This window comes from Choloepus didactylus, chromosome 27 (assembly GCF_015220235.1).
Source record: "Choloepus didactylus isolate mChoDid1 chromosome 27, mChoDid1.pri, whole genome shotgun sequence".
NCBI classification, from domain to species: domain Eukaryota; kingdom Metazoa; phylum Chordata; class Mammalia; order Pilosa; family Megalonychidae; genus Choloepus; species Choloepus didactylus.
Genome location: NC_051333.1, coordinates 10,286,270 through 10,308,483, shown reverse-complemented (window position 1 = coordinate 10,308,483; position 22,214 = coordinate 10,286,270). Strand labels below are relative to the sequence as shown.

At 50.7% G+C, this 22,214-nt stretch overlaps 1 protein-coding gene across 4 annotated transcripts in view; it reads left to right on the top strand.

Moving 5' to 3' along the window:
- Nucleotides 1-19,386, top strand: part of HIF3A (hypoxia inducible factor 3 subunit alpha) — a 28,341-nt gene extending 8,955 nt beyond the window's left edge. For 3 of the 4 annotated variants that reach the window (XM_037819712.1, XM_037819715.1, XM_037819716.1), the window contains exons 5-15: nucleotides 79-191; nucleotides 692-900; nucleotides 2,269-2,375; nucleotides 2,665-2,812; nucleotides 6,088-6,206; nucleotides 6,902-7,092; nucleotides 8,028-8,132; nucleotides 10,970-11,241; nucleotides 12,611-12,728; nucleotides 14,310-14,391; nucleotides 16,716-19,386. In XM_037819712.1, the coding sequence (XP_037675640.1) occupies nucleotides 79-191; nucleotides 692-900; nucleotides 2,269-2,375; nucleotides 2,665-2,812; nucleotides 6,088-6,206; nucleotides 6,902-7,092; nucleotides 8,028-8,132; nucleotides 10,970-11,241; nucleotides 12,611-12,728; nucleotides 14,310-14,391; nucleotides 16,716-16,813 (1,562 nt within the window). In that variant the 3' untranslated portion in view covers nucleotides 16,814-19,386. The remainder of the gene's footprint in view (nucleotides 1-78; nucleotides 192-691; nucleotides 901-2,268; nucleotides 2,376-2,664; nucleotides 2,813-6,087; nucleotides 6,207-6,901; nucleotides 7,093-8,027; nucleotides 8,133-10,969; nucleotides 11,242-12,610; nucleotides 12,729-14,309; nucleotides 14,392-16,715) is intronic. The other variant, XM_037819714.1, reaches the window with a different exon arrangement.
- The last annotated feature ends 2,828 nt before the right edge of the window (nucleotides 19,387-22,214 follow it).

Genomic DNA, 22,214 nt, shown 5'->3' with positions numbered 1-22,214 from the left:
GGAGGCTTTAGAGCCCAGGGCTGGAGGGAACTGGAGCCTGTGCACGGCTGCCCGGTGACTCCCTGTGGCCCTCCCCAGGCCTGTCCAGGAGGAAGCTGGAGGCCCCCACCGAGCGGTGCTTCTCCGTGCGCATGAAGAGCACTCTCACTAGCCGTGGGCGCACCCTCAACCTCAAGGCGGCCACTTGGAAGGTGGGCAGGGCCTGGCCCAGAGGAGGGGCAGGGGCCCGGGGACCGCCAGTCTGGGCCTGAGCCCCTGAAGGTCTCGAGGGGACTGGAGTCCAGGGTTGTCCTGGGCCGGGTCCAGCGGGTCCTTATGGTGTCTAAGAGTTTGGGTGTTTGTGCATTTGGGGTCTGGTGGTCCCTGTAATCCTTCTTAGGCTAGATCACTGTGGGCCTGGGCAGGGATTCCTTAGCCCGCTGAGCCTCGGTTCTCCATGGGGTTGGGGTCTGGGGTCAACAGAACCTCCTGAGCCAGGGTCTCCATGGGGTTGGGGTCTGGGGTCATCAGCACCTCCTGGGTTGGGTCTCCATGGGGTTGGCATCTGAGAAGCCCTCAGGAATTTCTTCTCAGCTCTCTGTGGGATCCACAGGGACATACCTCCCAGCCCCACGAGTAGCCCCAGGTCCAGAGGCAGATATCCACACAGATCGCTCAGGGGTTCCCTGTGACCCCACTCTCCACCCACCAGGTGCTGCACTGCTCTGGACACATGAGGACCTACAAGCCCCCTGCACCCCCTTCCCCTGCTGGGAGCCCCAACTCAGAGCCACCCCTGCAATGCCTGGTGCTCATCTGTGAAGCCATCCCCCACCCGGGCAGCCTGGAGCCCCCGCTGGGCCGGGGCACCTTCCTCAGCCGCCACAGCCTGGACATGAAGTTCACCTACTGCGATGAGAGGTGGGCAGGAGCCCCCACCCCCATCCGTCCACCCGCCCGGCTCCTCCGCTTCCCTGCGCCCAAGGTCACTTGCTCTGCCCCCCGACCCCGACCCCTTCCCTGTGTTTCTCTCTCTGATTTTTCTGTGGGTCTTTTTACCTTCAAATCTCTCTGTCTCTCTCTTTTGATTCTTTTCCTTAGCATCTCCCTCCAGTCCTTCCATCGCGTTCCTTAAACAAATCAATTTGTATAAAACGATTAGCACCGTGCCCGGCCCAGAGGGAGCACTCAGTAAACTGCCGTTATTGATTCTCCCTCCATCCTTTGCTTTCTTTCTTTTTCTCTCTCCCTTTCTTCACTGTACCCTTCCTTCCCTCACTTCCTCTCTCCCTTAATTTTCCCACATATTCCCTCTTTCCCTCACCGTGGAATGGTGCTTAGGAATGGTGACCGCTTGGGTTTAAATCCTGCCTGTGCATCCAGCTGCGCCGTGCCTCAGTTTCCCCATCTTTCCTACAGGAATGTACAGACCCAACTTGTGGTTGTTCTCTGCACTCTTTGGAGTCCCTGATGTGGAGCATATAGACACGTATTTTTAAAAATCATCATTATTACTCTTTTCATTCTCTTTCCCCTTTCTTTCCCCTCTTTCTTCCTTCCTCCTTTCCTTCCTTCCTCCTTTCCTTTCCTTTCCTTTCCTTCCTTCTTCCTCCTTCCTCCTTTCTTCCTTTCTTCCTTTCTTCCTTTCTTCCTTTCTTCTTTTCTTTCTTCTTCCCTTTCTCACCCTCTCTTTCCCCTCAGATTAGTTCCCCACGGCTCCTGTCACAAATTACCAACTTCATGGCTCAAAACAACACACATTCACTCACTCACAGTTCTGGGGTAGAAGTCCAAAGTGAATCCTGCGGCTAAACTCAAGGTGTCGGATGGGCTGCTCCTTCTGGAGGCCCCGGGGACAATCTGTTTCCTGGCCTTTTCCAGCTTCTGGAAGCCGCCCGCCTTCCTGGGCCCCTGGCCCCGTCCCCCGTCGTCAGAGCACGTCCCACCAACCCTGGCTTCTGTCCTCACTTCTCTCACTCTGAGCCTCCTGCCTCCCTCTCATGTCTGGGCCATGCAGGATGCTCTCCCCACCTCAGGAGAGCACATCTCCACGTGGGGGAACGTTCCCAGGTTTGAGGACGAGGACGTGGTCATCTTTGGAGGGGCCATTGTTTAGCCTACACTTCCCCCCCTTTTCTATTTCTCACTGTCGCCCCTGCTCTTTTACAACCCTGTCTCGCTCTAGCTTGCTGGCTTTGTCCCTGTGTCCCCTGCCCCTGGCCACTCCCCGCTTTCCATCCCAGCCAGCTGAACTCTGGCCTGACCGGGCCCCACTCCCCCCACGCCTAGGATTGCAGAGGTCGCCGGCTACAGCCCCGAGGACCTGATCGGCTCCTCCGCCTACGAGTACATCCACGCCCTGGACTCCAAGGCGGTCAGCAAGAGCATCCACACCTGTATGTGTTGCAGGACCCAGGCCTGGAGCCAGCCCCCAGCTGCCCCCACCCCAGGGAACCTCCTCCATCCCCACACCTCAGAGAGCCATAGCCCCCCAACACCAGCCCCCAGGGAGCCTTCTCCTCCCCACTCCACCATCAGTTTCCTGTTCCCATACCCCAAGGAGCCTTCTCCTCCCTGGTCTCCTTCATACCCAGCCCCCGGCACCTAGAGCCTTGCCCTCCCCAGCTGTCCCTTCTGCAGCCCTGACCCCTGACCCCAACCCCATCCACTCCCTCCCCATCCCAGTGCTGAACAAGGGCCAGGCAGTAACAGGCCAGTACCGCTTCCTGGCCCGGAGTGGTGGCTACCTGTGGACACAGACCCAGGCCACGGTGGTGTCGGGGGGCCGGGGCCCCCAGTCAGAGAGTATCATCTGTGTCCACTTCCTGATCAGGTGAGCAGGAGGCAGGGGTGGCTGGGGGTGTGGACGTGTGTCTGCATGTGTGTGCACAGGTGCATGTGGGTGCACACACGTGTGCATGTGTGTCATGCATTAGTGTGTGTAGTGTGTGTAAGGGAGTGTGCACAGGTCCATGGATGTGGAGGGTGTGTGACGTGAATTCACATTTATGTGTCTACATGTACACACGTGTGTATGGGGTGTGAGTACAGTTAATTTAAATTAAAATAAGACTGTTTCCTAGTTAAAATAAGAAATATAACAGCATCATGGGCTGGGTTTTCTTTTTCTTTCCTAAAATGGAGGATAATCTACATACAGTGAAACGCACTCATTTTGGTAAATGGGTCTATGAGTTTTGACAAGTGCATGCAGCTGTGTAACCACAACCTCAGTCGAGATATACAGCAGTTTCACCACCTCAAAAAATCCTCTTGTCCTCAACTGGCTTAGGTCCTAGGGCTGCTGAACCCAGCACCACAATTTGGGTGGCTTGAAAAACAGAAATTTATTGTTTGATAGTTCTGGGGCCGAAGTCTGAAATCAAAGTGTCGTCGGCAGGGCTGAACTCCCTCTGAAACCTGCAGGGGACACGCCTTCCTGGCCTCTTCCAGCCCCCGTGTTTGGCAGCTGTCCCTGGTGTCCCTTGGCTTGTGGGTGCAGCCAGCACTCCAGCCCCTGCCTCCCCCATGCCCACCTGTCCTTCTTTCTTGTCTCCATCTTCACATGATGTTCTCCCCTCTGGGTCTGTGTCTTTTCTTCTGTTCTCAGACCTCATCTTAACTGATCACATCTTCCAAGACCTTATTCAAATAAGGTCATCTTCGTGGGATCGGGGCTTAGAACTTGAACATGTCCTTTTGGGGGGACACAAAATTCAATCCCTAACATCAACCTTTCACCCTGCCCCCCAGGCCCTGGCAACCGCTGATCTATTCTCTGTCAGTTTTGCCTTTTCCAGAATGTCATATAAACAGAATCACACTCTATGAAGCCTTTTGAGTCTGGCTTCTTCAGTTAGCATAAGGTGTTTTAAATTCATGCATAGTCAGCAGCAGGTTGAGTCTCTTTAATGCAGAGTAGTATTACTGTGGTAAAGGGACCACAGTTTATTCATTCACCAGTTACAGGACCTTTGGGTTCTTTCTTGTTTGGAGCAATTGTTTTAAAAAGCCATGGTAAACATTTTCATATATGATTTTGTAAGATTATAAGTTTTTGTTTCTCCTGGATGAACACCTGGGAGTGGAATGGATGGGTTATAAGAAACTGCCAAACTTGTCCAAAGTGGCTGTGCCATTTTGTATTCCTATTGGCAGTGTATTCAAGTTCCAGTTGCTCCACATCCTTGCCAGCACTTTGAATTGTCTGTTTTGTTTTTAGCCACTTTAATGGTTGTCTAGTGATAGAATCATAGGCTTTTTCTCTCCTCCCCCCATCATGCGTCTTAGAGGTATTTATACCATTTACAAATGCAGGAATGTCGATGACTGGTGACTGCATTTTGACAAAGACAGCAAATTGTCCTATAAAATGACATTAGAATTACAGGTTCTCTTGGATGATTATCTTTCAGAACATAGCACCAATTTCTCAAGACTCAGGAGTTTTCCCAGATCTCTTTGCTCAAGGGCAGATCCTATCAACAGAAAACAGAAACTGTCAACAGGAATTTTCCTACAAATTTTCATATGGCTCAGGAGAGTGAGACTGATAATTTTGTGAATGTTCTCATTAGAACACCTTTCAAGTCAGAATCTTTTAATAAGTTGTAGACATGGACGATCTCTCCCCTGCTGTTGCTGCAAGGGAAAGGGATTCATTTAACATACAAATCATATATTTTACTTAAGGTCATTTTCCCGCTAGCATTTAAACCCCAGGAGTTTCCTCCGTCCTGTTCACTACTGCATCCCTAGCACTTTGAGTGCCTGGTAGATAGTAGATGCTCTGTAAACAACAATAGCAAACACATGGTGCTCACTCTGTGCATCTTTACATGTATTAGCCCATTTAATCCTCATACCAACCTGGGAGGTGGTGCTCTTACTATTCCCTTTCTACAGATGAGGAAAATGAGGCCCAGAGATGCTCAGTCACTGGCCTGAGGTCACACAGCCCCCGAGTGGCAGAGCTGGGATTTGAATCCAGGGTACCAGCTGCAGAGTCCTTCCTCTTTACCAATACGTGATACTGCCAGTCTAGGAAGTGTTTGTGGAATGAACAAATGAATGAACATGAGACTTGCATGCAGATGTGTGTGCCCATGTTTTGAGGAGGCGTGGGCGTCTTTGTGCCTGTGTGTACCAGGTGTGTGCATATCTGTGTGGGCTTGTGTTTTTCACTGGGGAAGGAGGATGGCTTCGGTCCAGTCTAAATTGGGGTGTTTCCAGCCCAGGAGGAGTTTGGTGAGGGTGGGGAGGGGTCATAGGTTTGGTGGGAAACCAGGACTGCCCCACCCACATTCCATCCTCTACTGCATAATGCATATGAGATGCAAATGAGGGCCTGGTCCCTCACAGCCCCAGGCCACTCCTCCAAAAGCCAATTTGCCCAGCAAACATCTGGATTCTCTCTGCAGCTAGAAACTGGGGAGGGACGGGGCAGGGGAACAAGAAGAATGTATTTATAGGTCTGTTCCCTTCAATGCGAAAAATATCTATGAATAGAGGCTTCATAAACATAATCCTATTCATAAAAATATATCCCTATGAATTCTGCATATTTGGTAATATGTTCAAGAATACATTAAAAATATGTTCTTCACCAGTGCATTTAAAGAATATGCCATAAGTAAATATCTAGAAAGAGAATATTTAGTTCTTATACCTTTCACACTCCCCTCCTCTCCTCTAAGCCCGTCCATCTCCTCCCATCTCTGCCCCTCACTCTCCCCCCTCCCATCTCTGCCCTTGGTCTCCCCACCCCCTGCCATCTCTGTCCCTTGTTGCCCCCCCTTAGTCTCTGTTCTACCCAGGCTATGCTAAATACCTACACTCTTCTCTGTCTTTTCTTCTACAAAGGGTACTTGGGAAATGACAAGCTTAACTATTACTTTCCTTTTAAATGCCGTTATAATGAGAACCAATCAATAGAAGTTAAATCCTGAGAAGAAACAAGCAAACGTGGCCAATTATTTTCTCCACAACGCCTTCCAGCCCCTGGATGCGATTGCCTCCTGTGAAAGGACACCAGCTGAGGGGGCTGCCTGGGATGGGGGCCGAGGACCCTCCCCTGACTCCCACCCCCCTTTCTGCCCTGTACCCCAGCCGGGTGGAAGAGACCGGAGTGGTGTTGTCCCTGGAGCAGACAGAGCGACATTCCCGCAGACCGGCTCCACGGGGCACCCCCTCTCGGAAGGACGCCCCTAATCGTGGGGACAGCTGTGGTATGGGGCGGGGCTGGGCCGGGAGGGGGTGGACGGTGGCTTCATACTCTTGTCTGCTCTGAGTCCTGCGGTGCTCCCCCACCCCCCAATTGCCCCTGCAGTGATCCCTGCTCCCTCCTCGCTGCTCTTGGGTTTCCTGAATGCCCTTGACCCTCCAAGTTCAGCCTTCTCCTCCCCTCCCCCAGTCCCTGCCAATCTGTCCCTCAAGGCCCCGCCTTCTCCAGGCTCTTGCTGACAGCCCATGCTCTGCATGTAGGCGGGTTTGCTGGTGTCCTTTTCTGGCTCCGAGCCAGGTCTTGACCTCTAGAGACCTTAGAGCCCCCTCGAAGACCTTGGGCCAGGCCTTTCCCTTAACCTGCAAGCCCCCAGGCCATTTTCTGTGCAGCTGGAGAATCGGGGTTCAGCTAAATGCCCCAGTCCAGCTGCACTGATTTCAAATATTTAAACATTTTCACACCATTTGGCAGATCACCCCACCCCTGCCTGGACCCCTTCCCTAGGACCCTCCAAGGCCTCTCCACAATCTTGCAACTGAGGGGTCCCCCCCTGGCTTGGGGTCCCAGCTCTGAGAGTGGGGTCCATCCTGACTGGTTGTTGAAGATGTCAGCTCTGTGCCCTGGGGTTGGCGATTGAGGGTTCTGCCCCGACTGACTCCCCTCCTCGCCCTGTCCTCCCTACCCCAACGTCTCCCGCAGACGCCCCTGGTCCCCGGATTCTGGCCTTTTTGCACCCCCCTGCCCTGAATGAGGGGGCCCTGGCTGCTGACCCCCGCCGTTTCTGTAGCCCTGACCTCCGTCGCCTCCTGGCCCCCATCCTGGATGGGGCTTCAGTGGCTGCCACCCCCAGTGCACCCCCGGCTGGGCGGCACCCCCAAAGTCCTCTTCCGGTAAGCAGTCCCGCCCACTGGATCCCCTGGGGATCCAGGCTGCCTCTGTCTTTGTCTTTGACTTGAACCTGCTCTTCTCTGGGTCTCAGTTTCTCCGCCTGTGTGATGGAAAGTTTGGACACGGTAGGGATCTGGGTTTCTTTGAGACTGGAATCCTACAGGCCCAAGAGTCCAGATCCTTGAATCCCAGTTACAGTTCTGGGGTGTGGACCCCAACTTGGAAAATGTTTGGTGCTTTCACTGGTGATCTCCTTGACTTGTAAGACCAGCCTCTCTGAACTTTAACCTCAAAGGGTCAGGAATGTCTAATTTAACCTGCTTTTACATCAGAACTGGTCACTTACCAGCTGTATTGACCTGGGCAGATGAATTCTTGGTGCCTCATTTCCTTCACCTGTGATTTGAGGATAATAACAAGTAGCCATCTCATTGGTTATTGTGGGGATTGAGTGAGCTCATTGATGGGAAGCACTTAGTAGGGACCTGGCACCTAGTAGGTGTTCAATAGTCCATAGAGGTTACCATTTTTATTTAAGGTCCACATAGTCTGAACTTTGACCTCAGGGGGTCCATATTCTCTGACCTTGACTTTCCTCACCCCCACTTCTGCCCCAGGAAATCTCTCCACCGGGGAAATACAGACTATGACCTTTGACCTCCCCCTTTACCCCCAGGACATCTGGACTCTGTCCCACACCACCCCCTCTCCAAGACCTTTGTCCTGAGGCTCTGATGTTTCTAACCTTCAATATTTGCTGTCATCTAAGTCTGGAATACCCGGGTTTTCAGAACTCACTTGCATTTGCTATTTGACCTCCTTGGTGCCCCAACTGTCAGCCATTTGGCCCTCACTCCTATCCTTGAGTTCACATGTCCGACTCTGTTGACATCTCCCAGGCTCAGGACTCTAAAGTCTCTGCTCTGGCTCCCCACAGGCTGATCTCCCAGATGAGCTACTTGTGGATGTAGAGAATACTCACAAAATCTTTGCCTCTGGAAAAGACCTTGAGGCAGTAGAGGCAGATCTAGATATAGCTCAGGTAAGGAGGGGCATGGAAGGAATGGCCTTCTCTGAACAGGCCAATGTATCTGGGCTTTAGAGAAGGGTTTGTGGGATGGTAAAATAGATGAATGGATGGATGGATGGATGGATGACAGATGTATGATTGGTTAGATAGATGGTTCATTGTCTTCTTTAGGAGATAGTGGTAGATGGATGGTGTTTAGACAAACAGATAGATGGATGTTTGGGTGGAAGGTTGGACAGATGGACGATTGTTTCATTGGATGGATGATGTTTGTTGGACGATTGAGTGATAGATAGATGACAGCAGTGTGTTGTATTAATGATCCATTGCTGTATAACAAATCACCCCAAAATTTAGCAGCTTAAAACAACATTTTTATCATGTCACACAATTCCTGAAAATGAGGAATCAATCTGGAAGTAGCTCAGCTGGGTGGTTTTTGTGCAGTCTTTGATTATATTACAGTCAAGTTGTGACATGGGGCTAGGGAATCTGTTTCCAAGCTCACTCACACAGTCATTGGCAGTTCCTTGCTGGCTTTGGGTAGATACCTCAGTTCTTTAACATGTGGACCTCTAGGCTGCCTGAGTGTCTTCACAATGTGGCAGCTTGCTTCCCCAGAGCAACTGATCCAAGAGGGAGGGGGATAGAGAGAGAGAGAGAGAGAGAGAGAGAGAGAGAGAGAGAGAGAGAGAGAGATGCAGTCTTTTATCACCTAATTTGAGAAGTGACATACCATTACTTCTCCTGTATTGTATTGGTCTCAGAGACCAACTGAATACAATGTAGGAGGCAACTACACAAGAGTGGTACCAAAAGGCAGGCAACATTAGGGGCCTCTGATGATTTCCATCTCTTCCTAATGTAAAATACACTTACCCCCTCTTTAGGCCCCCCAAAGTCTCATCCCACCATAGCATCAGGTTGGATTCCAGAATCTCATCATCTAAATCAAGCCCAGGTGCAGACAAAGCTCCTCAAGTACAGTTCCTCTCTGTCTGTATCTGCCACCCACATACCCAGCATACAGTGGTGGGTCAAGCATAGAATAACTGCCATAGACACTTCTATTCAAAAATGGAGGGACAAGGGAGCACTTGGGTATCACTGGTCCACAGCAGTTTTGAAATCCAACTGGGCAAATTGGGAGTTCCTAGATTAGTACTCATTCCTAAAACTGCCCAAGAGGTTTTCTCCATGACTCTTGGTGGTACACTCTGAGCTCTTGGTTCCTTGCTCTGAGCCTTCCTTCCTTTTGCATAAAAGGTAACAGATATTTGCAGCTGAGTGGTTTTCTCAGCCTGCTTCCTGCTTGTAGAATTTCCTGCTTCCTGCTTAAAGACCTTTTTCTCATTTTGTACCATCTCTGTCCCCCCTGTCCAAGTTGGCAACATTTTGCTGATGTAATTCTCGTAAGAACTTTGTGGGTGTCTTATAAATCTTCTTGGAGTTCACTCCACTAGACAAAAGCCATACTCTCAAATCTCTTCGAGAGAAGCCCTTCTCTACCCTGGGCTGAATAACTAAGCCCTTAAGTTTATTAGAATCCCTGTTGTTTGGTTGCAAACAACAACCAACAAAAATTTTCACACCTCATATCCTGGACTTCATCTTTAGATCCCGCATTCCTGAGAGTGCCCTTCTTTGCTCAAAAGTCATTTCTTAATTTTAGCATCATTTGCTTTCTGGGGAGTTGAGAATTTTTTAAACTTTCAAGTCCCATATACTTCATGCTTAACACTTCTTTCTTTGGCTTCTCTCTCTCCTTTTGCCTTTTACTGTTAAGTAGTGAGAAGAAACCAGGCAGCCCCTTCAGCAGTCTGGCTGGAAATCTCCTTAGCGTGATCACCCAATTCATTAATTATGTCTCCTAATTTCCACATAACTTCAGATGACAGTGTTGCTAAACTTCCAGCCACTACATGACAAGGAGTCCCTTCCCTCCAGTTTCTGATAACATGGTCCTCACTTCCATTTAAGCCCTCACTTAGCAGCCTCCTCCAAGTTCATATTTAGACTACTAGTTTGTCAAGGCTATTTAGGCTTTCTCCAACATGCTCTTCAAAGTCCTTCTAGACCTGCCCACTATCCGATATTAAAGTCACCTCCACTTTTAGGTTTTTGTCATGGCAGCAACCCACTCTTAATGCCAAAACCTGTGTTAGTTATTTACTTTTTGGATGACAAGTTACCCCCAAACTTAGCAGCTTGAAACAACAAATATTTATCATCTCACACAGTTTCTGAGGGTCAGGGGTCCAGGAGCCACTTAATGGGGAGGTTTTGCCCAGGGTCTCTCATGAGGCTGCAGTCAAGTTGTCAGCCGGGTTTGCAGCAGCTGAAGGCTTGACTGGGGCTACAGGATCTGCTTCCAAGCTCACTCACACAGCTGTTGGCTGGAGGCCTCAGTTCCTTCCTGGCTGTTGGCTAAGAGGCCTCAGTTTCTTGGCGTGGGAGCCTCTCCATCAGGCTGCTTGTGCACATGCTGACCCCAGAGCAAGTGGTACAAGAGACAGAGAGCAGCAAAAGTGGAAGCTGCAGTGTCTTTTGTAAGTTGATCTCAGAAGTCACACACCATCATGTCCACAGTATCCTGTTGCTGTCCAGGTCAGCCCTAGCACTGTGGTAGGGGACCACACGAGGGTGTGAATACTGAGAGGTGAGACTCCTTGAGGGCTATCTTGGCGACTGGCTGCCATAGAGTCCTTACACCCATTTTACAGATGAGGAAACTGAAGCTCAGTCTCTTGACTTGAGGCACACAGCTCAGGAGTGGTAGAGCTGGGACTCCAGCTCAGTTCCACCTGAGTCCAAGTCTCGTGCTTTTAATTCCCTCCTGCCCTCTGCAGGACGCCGATGCTCTGGATTTGGAGATGCTGGCCCCCTACATCTCCATGGATGACGACTTCCAGCTCAACTCCAGCGAGCAGCTCCCCAGGGCCCACCACAGACCTCCAGCGGCTATCCCCCGGCCCCGTGCTCGGAGCTTCCATGGCCTGTCGCCCCCAACCCCTGAGCACTCCCTGCTGCCCCGCTGGGGAAGCGACCCCCGGCTGAGCTGCTCCAGCCCTTCCAGAAGGGACCCCTCAGCATCGTCCCCCATGGCTGGGGCTCGGAAGAGGTGAGCCACAGTGAAGGGTGGGGGGTGTATAAAGGGAGTATAGAGAAGGTCCCTATGCCCCTTCCCATCTTGCCTCCACCTTCTACTCCAGCCTCATCCCTCACCATTCCTCCTACATGGCCTCTACTCTGGCCAAGCTTTCAGGGTCCCCAGCACATTCCATGCTTGTTCCAACCTCTACATTCTATGTCTTTGCTTAAGCTGGGCCCCTTCCTGGAACCCCCTCCATGTTCTCATTGTTTATCCAAATCTCACCGGCCATCCAGGGCTCTCTCCTTGGAGTACATTTATATCTGGCTGAGTGACAGTGTGGGTCATAGTTGAGAGGATATTACCTGATTGATGGAAAAAAATTGTGTAGAATTAAGTTTCCTAACCCCTTTGAGAAGCTAGTGAAAGCTATGGTCTCTTTCCCAAGAATATTTACACACACACACAGATGCACAACTCTTCATGTAATTTCAGAGGGTCCATGTCCCCCCTCCAAGGACAATAGTTTATTACTAATACTCAAATTTTTGCCCTCCAAGTTGCAGGCTTATGCCTGTTTAGTCAGCAGAATGGTTTCTTTACTATCCTTATAAGCCTTTTATGGCTATACCTTGGTATCTCTCAAGGATTCCAGCTTAGGGCTGGCTATACAGTGGGTGCCTAATAAATATTTCTGAAATGAGGGAGAGAGGGAATTAATGAATATAGTAGGTAGATAAATGGATAGTTGGATGGCAAGCGAGTAGATGGATGGATAGAGGGATGAGTGAATAGGTAGATGGTGGCTGGGTGCGTAGAAGAGTGGATGGATGGATAGATTGGTGGATGAATGGAAAGATGGATGGGAGTTTGGGTGGATAGATGGTGGATCATCAGATAGATGAATGGAAATATGGTCTGGTGGATGTATGTATGGATAGTGATGGTTGGGTAGATTGATGATGGATAGATGGGTTGATGGATAGATGGGTGGTGGATGGGTGGGTGGATGGATGGTGATGGATGGATGGGTGGATTGATGAGTAGATGGATAAATTAATAGATTGATGGATGAGTGAATAGGTAGATAGATGGGTGGGTGGGTGGAAGAATGGATGGATGAATAGAGAGTAAGTGGGTTGATGGATGGATAGGTGAACGAAGGAAAAGATAGATGGATGAAAGTTTCGGTGGGTGATGCATCATTGGATGGAAAAATGAAAAGATTGACTGGTGGATGGATGGATGGATAGATGGATGGATGGATGGGTGTGGGTGGACATGTGAGTAAAGGAATAAACGAGTCCTTGGGAGATGAATGAATGCTCATTGCTTGCCTACACTGGTGCCCACACCTGCCCAGATTTCCTGTGCCTGAGATTCCTGCCTATTTTCCCAGGGCCCTGGCCCAGAGCTCAGAGGACGAGGCTGAAGGAGTGGAGCTTCTGGGAGTAAGACCACCCAAGCGGTCCCCCAGCCCAGAGCCCGAACACTTCCTGCTGCCTCCTCTCAGCCTGGTATGTTTGGGGATAGGTGGGATTCTCTGGCCCTCAGGACCTAGCAGGCTCACACCTCCTATTTTATAGACAGGAAAACCAAGGTCCATAGAGGGTCAAGGACTGGCTGAAGGTCACATAGAAAGTCAGTGGCTCAACTGAGGATAGGACCTTGAACCTCTGGTTCAGGAAATGGGCATGAAAGGGCTTTGCAGCCATCAAATGCGCAAGGTGCTCAACTGTTTTAGGAACTGGGGATACAGCAGTGAACAAAACAGATGTCTCTGCCATCAAGGAGCTGACATTCTAGTAGGAAGTGGAAAATGAACAAATAAATAAATATATATAGGTGGGTGATGAGTGCCAGGAAGTAAAATTAAGCAGGGTAAGGGGAGAGATAACAGGTGATGAGAATCTGTAGGAACTGTCTGTGCTCCCATGGGTTCAGGGCAGGGATAGCACAGCCTCAGGCTCTGGGATGGGGTCTGTCCCACCCTGGGACCAGATAGGGGACCAGGGATGCAAGTGGGCTCTGGAGCTGGACAGATGCAACTTCTAGCTCCCTTCCCAGCCTCTCTGAGCCTCGGTTTCCTCATCTGGAAAATGGGGACGCTCACAGGACTGCTGTGGGGAGTAAAGGAAATCAGGCCTATAGGTGACATGTGTTGAGCTCTTGATAAATGATACTATGAAAACAAACCAAACAAAAGCAGCCTCCCCCCAGTCTCCTTTCCTCCAGTCTCATCCCCACTGTCCATTCTGCAATCAGCCACCAGAGCACCCTTTCTAATAGCCAGACCAGACTGTGTCACTTCCACAAGGCCTCCCTCCAGGCCTTCCATGGCTCCCCATTGCCTGCAGAAGAGCTCCCTGCCTCCTTGGTTTGAACACTAGGGGTGAGGTTGCTAGTATCAACAGCTTACATCTATTGAGTGCCTGCTGTATGCTGTATGCTGACCTCACTAAGTGCCTTGCATGAATCACCTGATCCCTACAAACACTCTGGTTGACATTTTATGATGACACACATTTGCACAGAAGGAAACTGAGGCACAGAGGGCTTAAGCAGAGTCTGGGCAGGGAACAGTTGGCACCCTCAAATAGCAAAGCAGCGTGCTGGGTGGAGGGAAATTACCAAGGGCTGGTGCAGCACCCTGGGGCTAGCAAACTGGGGAGCCGGCACCACCCACAGCCTGAATGAGCAGGAGAGGGGGTGGCCACCAGCTCCTGGAGAGGGGAGAGTCTGCTTCTTAAGAGCTGAGGCCTTCTGTAGAGGGACGCAGCCAACACACGGTGACCCAGCGGGGAAGCAGCTAGAGGAATAGAAACCCTGCCCCTTCCTCCTGCTGCCCACTGGGGTGTCTCATTAGCTGAGCCCCCTGAGAACTGGCACAGCCAGTTGTGCATTGACGTGGCCCACACAGGCCAGCCTGCAGGAGCACACAGAGGAGGTCTGGCACTGAGACTTGCCCAACAAGCAACTGCTGCACCCCTACATTTCTCCTGACCACTGCCCCACCCTGCCCCCGGGATGTTGATGATGACAACAGTGATGATGACGATGACGATGATGATGACGACAGTTTTGTGTCCCTCCTGCAGAATTTCCTTCTGACTGGAGGAGCAGCCCCAGGGAGCCAGCAGGACCCTGGCATCCACCTCCTACATCTGAGTGAGCCCCTGGGTGAGTGGCAGCCTGGGTTTACAGAGGTCTTGGGGTCCCCCTGTCCCCTGGGAGGGTCCCCTGGATATTTAGGAGGGGGAGCCATCCTGAAGGCAATGGGGAGTGTCAGTGCCCCTTGTTGGAAGCAGGCACCCCTCTCTCCTCTCAGAGTCCCCTCCCAGTGGGGCCCAGATGGGACAGAGGGGCCCCAAGGGAGCCAGGGGCTTGCTGAGGCTGTCCCTTGGGTGAAAACCCAGCCCAGTGTTCCCCACTTAAGTCTCCTGAAAGCTGTATATGAGTATTGCTTTGCAGCCTGGCAAAATCGGGGTTGCATCCTGCCTTGGCTGCTTCCCAGCCATGTGGCTTTGTGAACTGGGTTCTGTCCCTGGAGCCTTGCTTTCTCCCGCTGTTGATGGGGGCCGTGAGAGTTCTCACCTTTGTCCCTTACGGATATGTTTTGAGGACTCATGGAGAAGCTGCTCAGCCTGCGATCTGAACACAGTCTGTGCTCCAGAAGGGTCGGCCTTGTGGTCATAGTGGTGGGGCCATCCCCAAGTGTCCATTCATAGAGCTGGAGCCAAGCTGCTGCTCATTACCATCATCTTCCAGTGCAACTACCAATAGCTGTAGCCCCAGCAGAGCCTCCAGGAGTCAGCCAGAGCGAGCTTGCCAAAGCGCAAATCTGACCCTGGCCCTCCTCTGCTCAAACACCTCCCATGGCTCCCTAGTGCCTTCCAGAGAAAGATCAAGCTGCTCCTCACCTTGAGGCCCTGTGGGGTCTGGGTGCTGACTCTTCTCAGGCCACATTGTGCTTCAGACCCTGTATTTCAGCCACAGTCATCATCTTTGAGCTCTTCCTTCCTCCCTTCATGTAACAAATATTTATTGAACACATATCACGCCAGGTACTGTCCTGGTGCTGGAGACGCAGCTGTGAGCAAAACACAGAGACACCCGGGCCCCCGGAGCTGACAGTCTAGTGAAGGAGCCGGACCACAAACAAATAAACAAACCAAATAAAGAGCGGGGAGAGGTAGAAATAAGCTCTACTGGGAAAAATAAAGCATGTCAGGGGAAAGCGAGTTCTGGGGCGGGGGGATTCCAATTTTAAACATTCTGCTCAGGGAAGGCAATGTGTGAGCAAAGACCTGAAGGAGGGGAGAGAGGGAGCAGAGAGGATACCTGGGGGAAGGGCATTCCAGGCAAAGGGAACAGCCAGTGCAAAGGCCCTGAGGTGGGAATGTGCCTGTCTCGTCTGGGAAAAGCAAGGCCAGCTTGGTTGAAGCAGAGAGAATAAAGGGAGAGAGGTGGGGTGCAGACGCCCGGGGCCTCCGTGGGGCATTGTGATGACTGTGAAGTCACCTGGCATGAGGAGGCTGCCTCAGGGCCTTTGCACATGCTTGTTCCTCTGCCTGGAATGTTTTTCCCTCTATCCTTTGCCTAATTCCCTCATCCGTTAGATCTCAGCTCAATTGTTACTCCTTCCAGGAAGCTTTGGAGGAGTACCTTCCCTCGGCTCCCCCAGATGGGGTCAGGTTCCCCCACTTCATAAGCTCATGGCTCAGAACACCTGTCGCGGTCCGTAATTACCTCTGTGTTTGTGCCATTACTTGGCCGTTGGCTGTCTTCCCCCGACGGTGAGCCCCAGGACAGACCCGGGCTGGGTTCCATTGGGTGCGTGAGGCTGGGCAGTGGATGGGCACAGAGGCTGCCCCCAGTGAGTATTTGTAGAATGACTGAAGGAAGAGCTGACATTTTTTTGATCGCTCACTCTGTGCTAAACGTTGTGCTAAATCCTTTACATGCACGATCTCATTGGCCCTCACGAGATGTCAGCTCCACGAGGGCAGGTTGGTGTCATCTGTCCTGCTCCCTGCTGTGTCCCCAGCACCCAGCACTGTGCCTTGTCAAATGAGGCAGGTATGAGTGTCCCCTTCTTCCAGGCAACCACAGGTCAAGTGCTGGACACTCACCACATACTAGATATTGTTTAAGGCTCTTCACGTGGATTCACTCACTCAACCCTCACGAATGCCCCATGGGGGTGGGACTGTTGTTAGCCCATTTTACAGATGCAGTAATGGAGGCACAGAGAGGTGAAGTCACCAGTCCCAGGTCACTCAGCGAGTGAGTGGCAGAGCCTGGATTCAAACTCAGACAGTCGCTGGCTCCAGAGGCGGCTTTTTTTGGCCACTTCACAGAGCAGAACCAGCTTGTCCAGGTTTTCACTGCTGTCTGAATCCAGGCCTGCCTGGCTCACTGCCCGCACTTTTAACCCTCAGGAATGGAAGATGGGTTGGGTGATCCTAATTCCTTACTGGTTTATTTTCCATCTTTCCCCACAGGCCTGGGCACCTCGCTGCTCGCTCTCTACCCAGAGGAGGACAACACCCAGCCCAGGAGCCACTTCCAGCCATCAGCGGGCCTGGCCCAGGCCAACTGAGAGTCCCTCTTCCCCCCCCTTCTTTCTCCCACCCCCCAGAAAGGATCTCAACCACACTTCAAGCCGGCAGCCAACGCACAGGATGGGGGTGCCAGAGAGGGTCTCTCTCTCTCTCTCTCTCTCCTCTGAGTGCCCCCACCCACCCACCTTGGGCCTACCTCAGCCCCCACCTCTCCAGCCCCCTGTCTGTGGGCTCTCTGGGGGTGGTCTCAGCTCAGTGACTTCTAGGAGGGGGGGGTCCCTGGCCCCCTCTTTCTCCTTCTCTCAGGACTTCCCTTGGGGTTCTCCATACTTGGTTACCTCATCATCCCTTTTCCAGATTCTCTTGGCTTTATTTGGGGGAATTGGGGGGGAGGGAGAGGTTGGGGGGGTGTCAGGTCTATGTTTCTGGGCTCTAGGGTGTATGGATAACCATAATCACATTTTTATTTCTTTCTACCCATCTTTCTTTGATTATGATTTAAATTTTTATTGTTTTCTTGATACGGTTTTTAAATTGCCATGAGTGGCTGATGGACAGACAAATGGGGGAGCTCCATCTTCCCCCCACTCCTCAGGTGTTAATAGGCAGGAGCTCTGGGCCAGACCTCATCCCCAGCTACTTCCGACTGAGACCTGCAGCCTCTGGAGCTGTCATCCAGCTCTGCCTGCCCCCTCCGCTCTGGACTTCCTGCTGCCCCCAACCTCGCCCGCCCAGACACTGACTTCATCCACAGTCTTCTTGCCCCAGGTGCACCTCGAATGCCCCCTGCTTCCAGATCTCGTGACCGCCACCCTCTGGTTGCACGACCTCCAACATGTTGTGGTTTAGACCCACATCCTCCAAACTCTTCCGAATCCAGACACCACCATCACCAGCTCTTTCTCATTCTGGATCTCACAGCCTCCAAGTCTGTCTGTTTTCAACCCTTGCAGTCTCCAAATGTGCTTGGCTCTAAGCCTCACAACCTCCACCTCTCCCTTGCTCCAGAGCTGATGACCACCGATTCCTCTCCTGCTAGAACTCATTCTCTAACATCCTCAGCTCAGTGACCTCTGGGAGGGGGGGTCCCTGGCCCCCTCCTCCTCCTTCTCTCAGGACTTCTGGATTTTTCCCTATAAGTCCCTCTTGTTCTAGATCTCACACCTTCCAACCTCCCCTCAGATTCCAGATCTTACAACCTCCAATTTCCTCTGATTCTGGATCTCACAACCTCCAGCTTCCTGTGGGTTCCAGATCGCCCAGTCGGTGATGCATCCAGACCTCCTAATTTTTTGATCATTTTGGTTCTAAACCTCATGCCCAACTCATTCCTCTTTGACTCTGTATTCAAGACTTCCCCATGAAAATGAAGTAAAATAAGCTTTTTTGTCTGGATCTTATAATCAGTTCTTCCAGAAACAGACATCAGGCTCCATTTTTCTTTGGTTCTGGACTTCATGACCTCCACCATTTACTGATTCTAGACTATACAATCTCTGGACCTTGCAACCTCCAAGGCCCTCTGATTCCAGATCTGATAACCCCCCATTTCTCTGTTTCTAGAACTGAATCTCAAAATGTCTTCTGATTCTAGACCTCATCCTGTAAGTTCCCTTGGTCCTAGACCTCAAAATCTCCAACTCTCCCTCATTCCAGGTCTTATGATCCCAAATTACTCTGGATCTAGAATTCAGCCTTCAAACATCTTCTAATTCTAGACCTCACCTTATAAAATTCACTGGTTCTGGGTCATGCAAACTCTGGTTCCATCTGATTTCAAATCTAAATTCTTCCAGCTACGAAACTCAGCCTCCAAATGCTTCTGATTCTAGAATCTAGGCCACACCCTGTAAATTCTTCTGGTTCCAAATCTTACAACTCCTGATTCCCTGATTCCAGCCCCTACTCTCACCTTCCTACTTGGATTTTGGGCTTCCCATCCCACTCAACACTCCCCAATTCCTGCCCTCAGTCCTAAGTCTTCCTATTCCAGATTCCTAACCAGGGCCCTTTGCACATAAACTTCATACCCAAGTCTCTCCATTCTCAAGCTCATATTCTGGAAACTTCTCTGTCCTAGAACCCCCTGCACTTCCCACCCCAACCCTCCAGACATGCACTTACCTTTTCTTTACCCCAATGACTGGGTATGGGGCTCCCTCACCCTCTTGGAGGGTTCACAATCCAGGAGACTTCTCAGGCCGCACAGGTCCACGCACAGCCCTGTCTGCGTATTGTGGGGTTGGGAGAGAGGCCATGACTCCTCAACTCTCCACCACTACCTAGGCGCCCCCCTTACCCCCAACCCAGTTTCTACGAGGGTGCTACTTTTGGACTCCCACAGGAAAAGGCCCACTTCTCTCAGCACAGTTCACCTCCTTTTCGGAAGGCTCTGCCTGCTATGTTTTGATGGGGGTTGGGCTGTCCAGATTGGTGCTATGTGGAGGAGAGGGGTCTCACCCCTCCCTCCCTCAGGGGATGATCTGGGCCCTACAATGGAGGGAACTGGGCTGGACTGGGGGAGGGGAAGGGTCTGGAGCAGCCATAGCTGGCTCTGAAACCTGCCAATCTCCATCCTACCATAAAGACCTCGCTTCAGTAGGCACCAGAGCTCTGTGTGTTGACTCATCTGTGGGGTCCCTTTGGGGGGGGGGTGTGCAATGGGTGATTCATATGGACACCTGTGTGTGTGTGTGTGTGTGTATGAATCTGTCTTCCTCTGTGGGTGTCTGTAACTTGCTTGTGTCTGGTGGTGATGTCAGTTGTCAGTCTATGTATATATGTGTATATGGCTTTTGTAGCCAAAGGACTAAAGAAACTACCAGACACGTTCTGAGACATGAACTTTTATTATAGGGCTTACCTACAGGGTGGGGAAGTCGAGCCAAATTGTCCTAAAACCAGGAGCTTCTCTGAATGGATTCAGGAGCTGCTCTGAATGGCGGCATGTTCAGAGCACAATGTGGAAACAGTCAGCACTTTGGGGGGCTGAATAAGCTGGTTATAAGGGCTTGACATTCCAATGGGTATGAGAGCATAAGGCAGGGAGCAGGGTAGTGCAATTTAGGGAGCAGTTGATTGTAATCAACAGGGAAGAGGGGAGGATTATAGAGATAACAGTATCTCAGGGAGTCTCAGGGAAGAGGTAGTTTCTGGTATAGATTACAGCTAGCACCTGATATTACAAGGACAAGAGGTCAAATCTTAACTGTCCTAGGTTAAGCAAACTGTCCTAGGTCAAGACACTTGGGGGCCCCGGCTCCCACAATGACAATGCTTTGAACCTGTGTGTGTGCGTGCGCAGTAACTCTTCTGACATTGTGTCAATATCCAGGTCAAATGATTCTTCCTTATAGGTGTTTCTGGTTACTTTGGTGTCTTAGTTTCCCAGCTGCTTTGACAAATACCACACAATGGGTTGGCTTAAACAACAGGATTTTTTTTTAATATTCAATTTTATAGAGATATATTCACATACCATACAATCATCCCAAGTGTACAATCAGTCGTTCACATTGCCATCATATAGTGCTCATTGATCACCCCCATCTATTTTTTTGAACATTTTCCTTGTACCTGAAAAAGTGAAGACAAGAATAGGAAAAAATAAGAGTAAAAAAAGAACACCCACATCGTACTCCCCCTCCTGCCCTATTTTTTCTTTAGTTTTTTGTCCCTATTTTTCTACTCATCCATCCATACACTGGCTAAAGGGGAATGTGATCCACAAGGCTTTCCTGATCACATTAAACAACAGGAATTTATTTTCTCCTGGTTTTGGAGGCTGGAAGCCCTGCTTTTCCCTGAAGTTAGTGGTGTTCTGGCAGGCTGGCAATCCTTGGGTTCCTTGGCTTTCCCGTCACATGGCGATGTCCTCTCCTTTCTCTTCTGGGTTCCTCTGACTTCCTGCTTTACTTTTTACAAGGCCTCTAGTATTAGGATTAAGACCCATCTTAACTAAAAATAACATCTTCAAAAGGTCCCACAGGAATGGGGTCAAGATTGAGAACAAGTGTTTTTTTCTTCTGGGGTACATAATTCAACCTACCACATGTAGGTTCTGTGTTCCTGACTGTGAGAGATGTGATGTTTTTGTAGCTGTGTGTGTCTGTATGGGGTTGTGATTCTGTGTACATATGTGTAATTCTGTGTCCTGGTATGTGTCTGTGTGACACAATTCTCTGTACCTGTAGTCGAGAGTGATTGTGTGTCTACAGAATCACGTGTGGGTGGGTGTGTCTGTCATGTTTCTACATCTTGCCCTCATATTTCCTCTCCTTTGTGCCAAGTAGGAAGCTTTGTAAGGGAAGAAAACCACTTTCCAGCCTTTGCACTTGCTGTTCCCTCAGCCTTAATTCCCTCCCCTCACTTGGTTATCTCCTACTTACACTTCAGACCTTAGTCCAGACAGCCCCTCCTCCAGGAAGCCTTCCCTGCCTGCTGGGTGGGAACCTCCTCTGGCTTCCCACACACCCCTGAGGGCCACCCTCTCCCATCACAGTGCTAGGCACTCTGCCTCATTCTCAGTATTTGTAATTGAACGAATACAAAAAGTACTTACTCTGTGTCAGGTCCTCTGCCAAACACTTTACTCATGTGATCTCATCAAATCTTCTCCTAACCCTATACAATAGGCCCATTTGCAGAGGAGTTACCTTAGTGAGGGTAACTACTTGCCCAAGGTCACAGAGCAGAAAAATGGCTGAACTGGATTCAAATATAGGACTCAAGTCCATTTCACTAGTCCCCTCTCTCCCCAAAAACAAAAACAAAAAAAAAACCCACAAGCCACAAGGCAGGCTCTGGAGCCAACGCAGTAGAGCAGGAATTAAGGGTACAGGAATCAGGTGGGGCAGATTGAAATCCTGGCTCTGCCACTTCTTAGCTGTGTGACCTTGAGCAAGTGCACTGACCTCTGAGAACCTTGGTAAAAACAGAGATGACACTAGAACCTACCTTCTAGGGTGTCTGTTGGCTGGGATGGTGAGGGGCAGTGGGAGGGTTGGGGTCAGACTGATATGTGGAAACAGGTTTGGGTTTGGGACAGCTTGTGCTTCCTGAAGGGGAGCCAGAGCTAAGCTTCAAAGGACTCGATGCTAAGGATTTGGCAGGAGTAGAAGCCCTGGGCTTCGAAAGAATAGAACGGAAAGGTGTGGATTGTGCGGGGTGGGTTGGGATCTGGAGATTCTGGAGCCTGAATCTATACTATTCCGGGTCTCCTAGGACATCAGAAAGAGTTTGGGTTTTCTCTTAAGGGCACTGAGGAGCCGTAGAAGGCTAGGGATGGTGCGTATATCACGGTCACGGTCATATCATGTTATTAGAAATCTCCCCCTCCCTGCCTGGTGGAGAGTAAACTGGAAGCTGAATGCACGCCCGAGGAGGCTGAAGCTGTGATCCAGGCAAGAGAAGGGAAAAGGAAGAGAATCATTGTGAAGA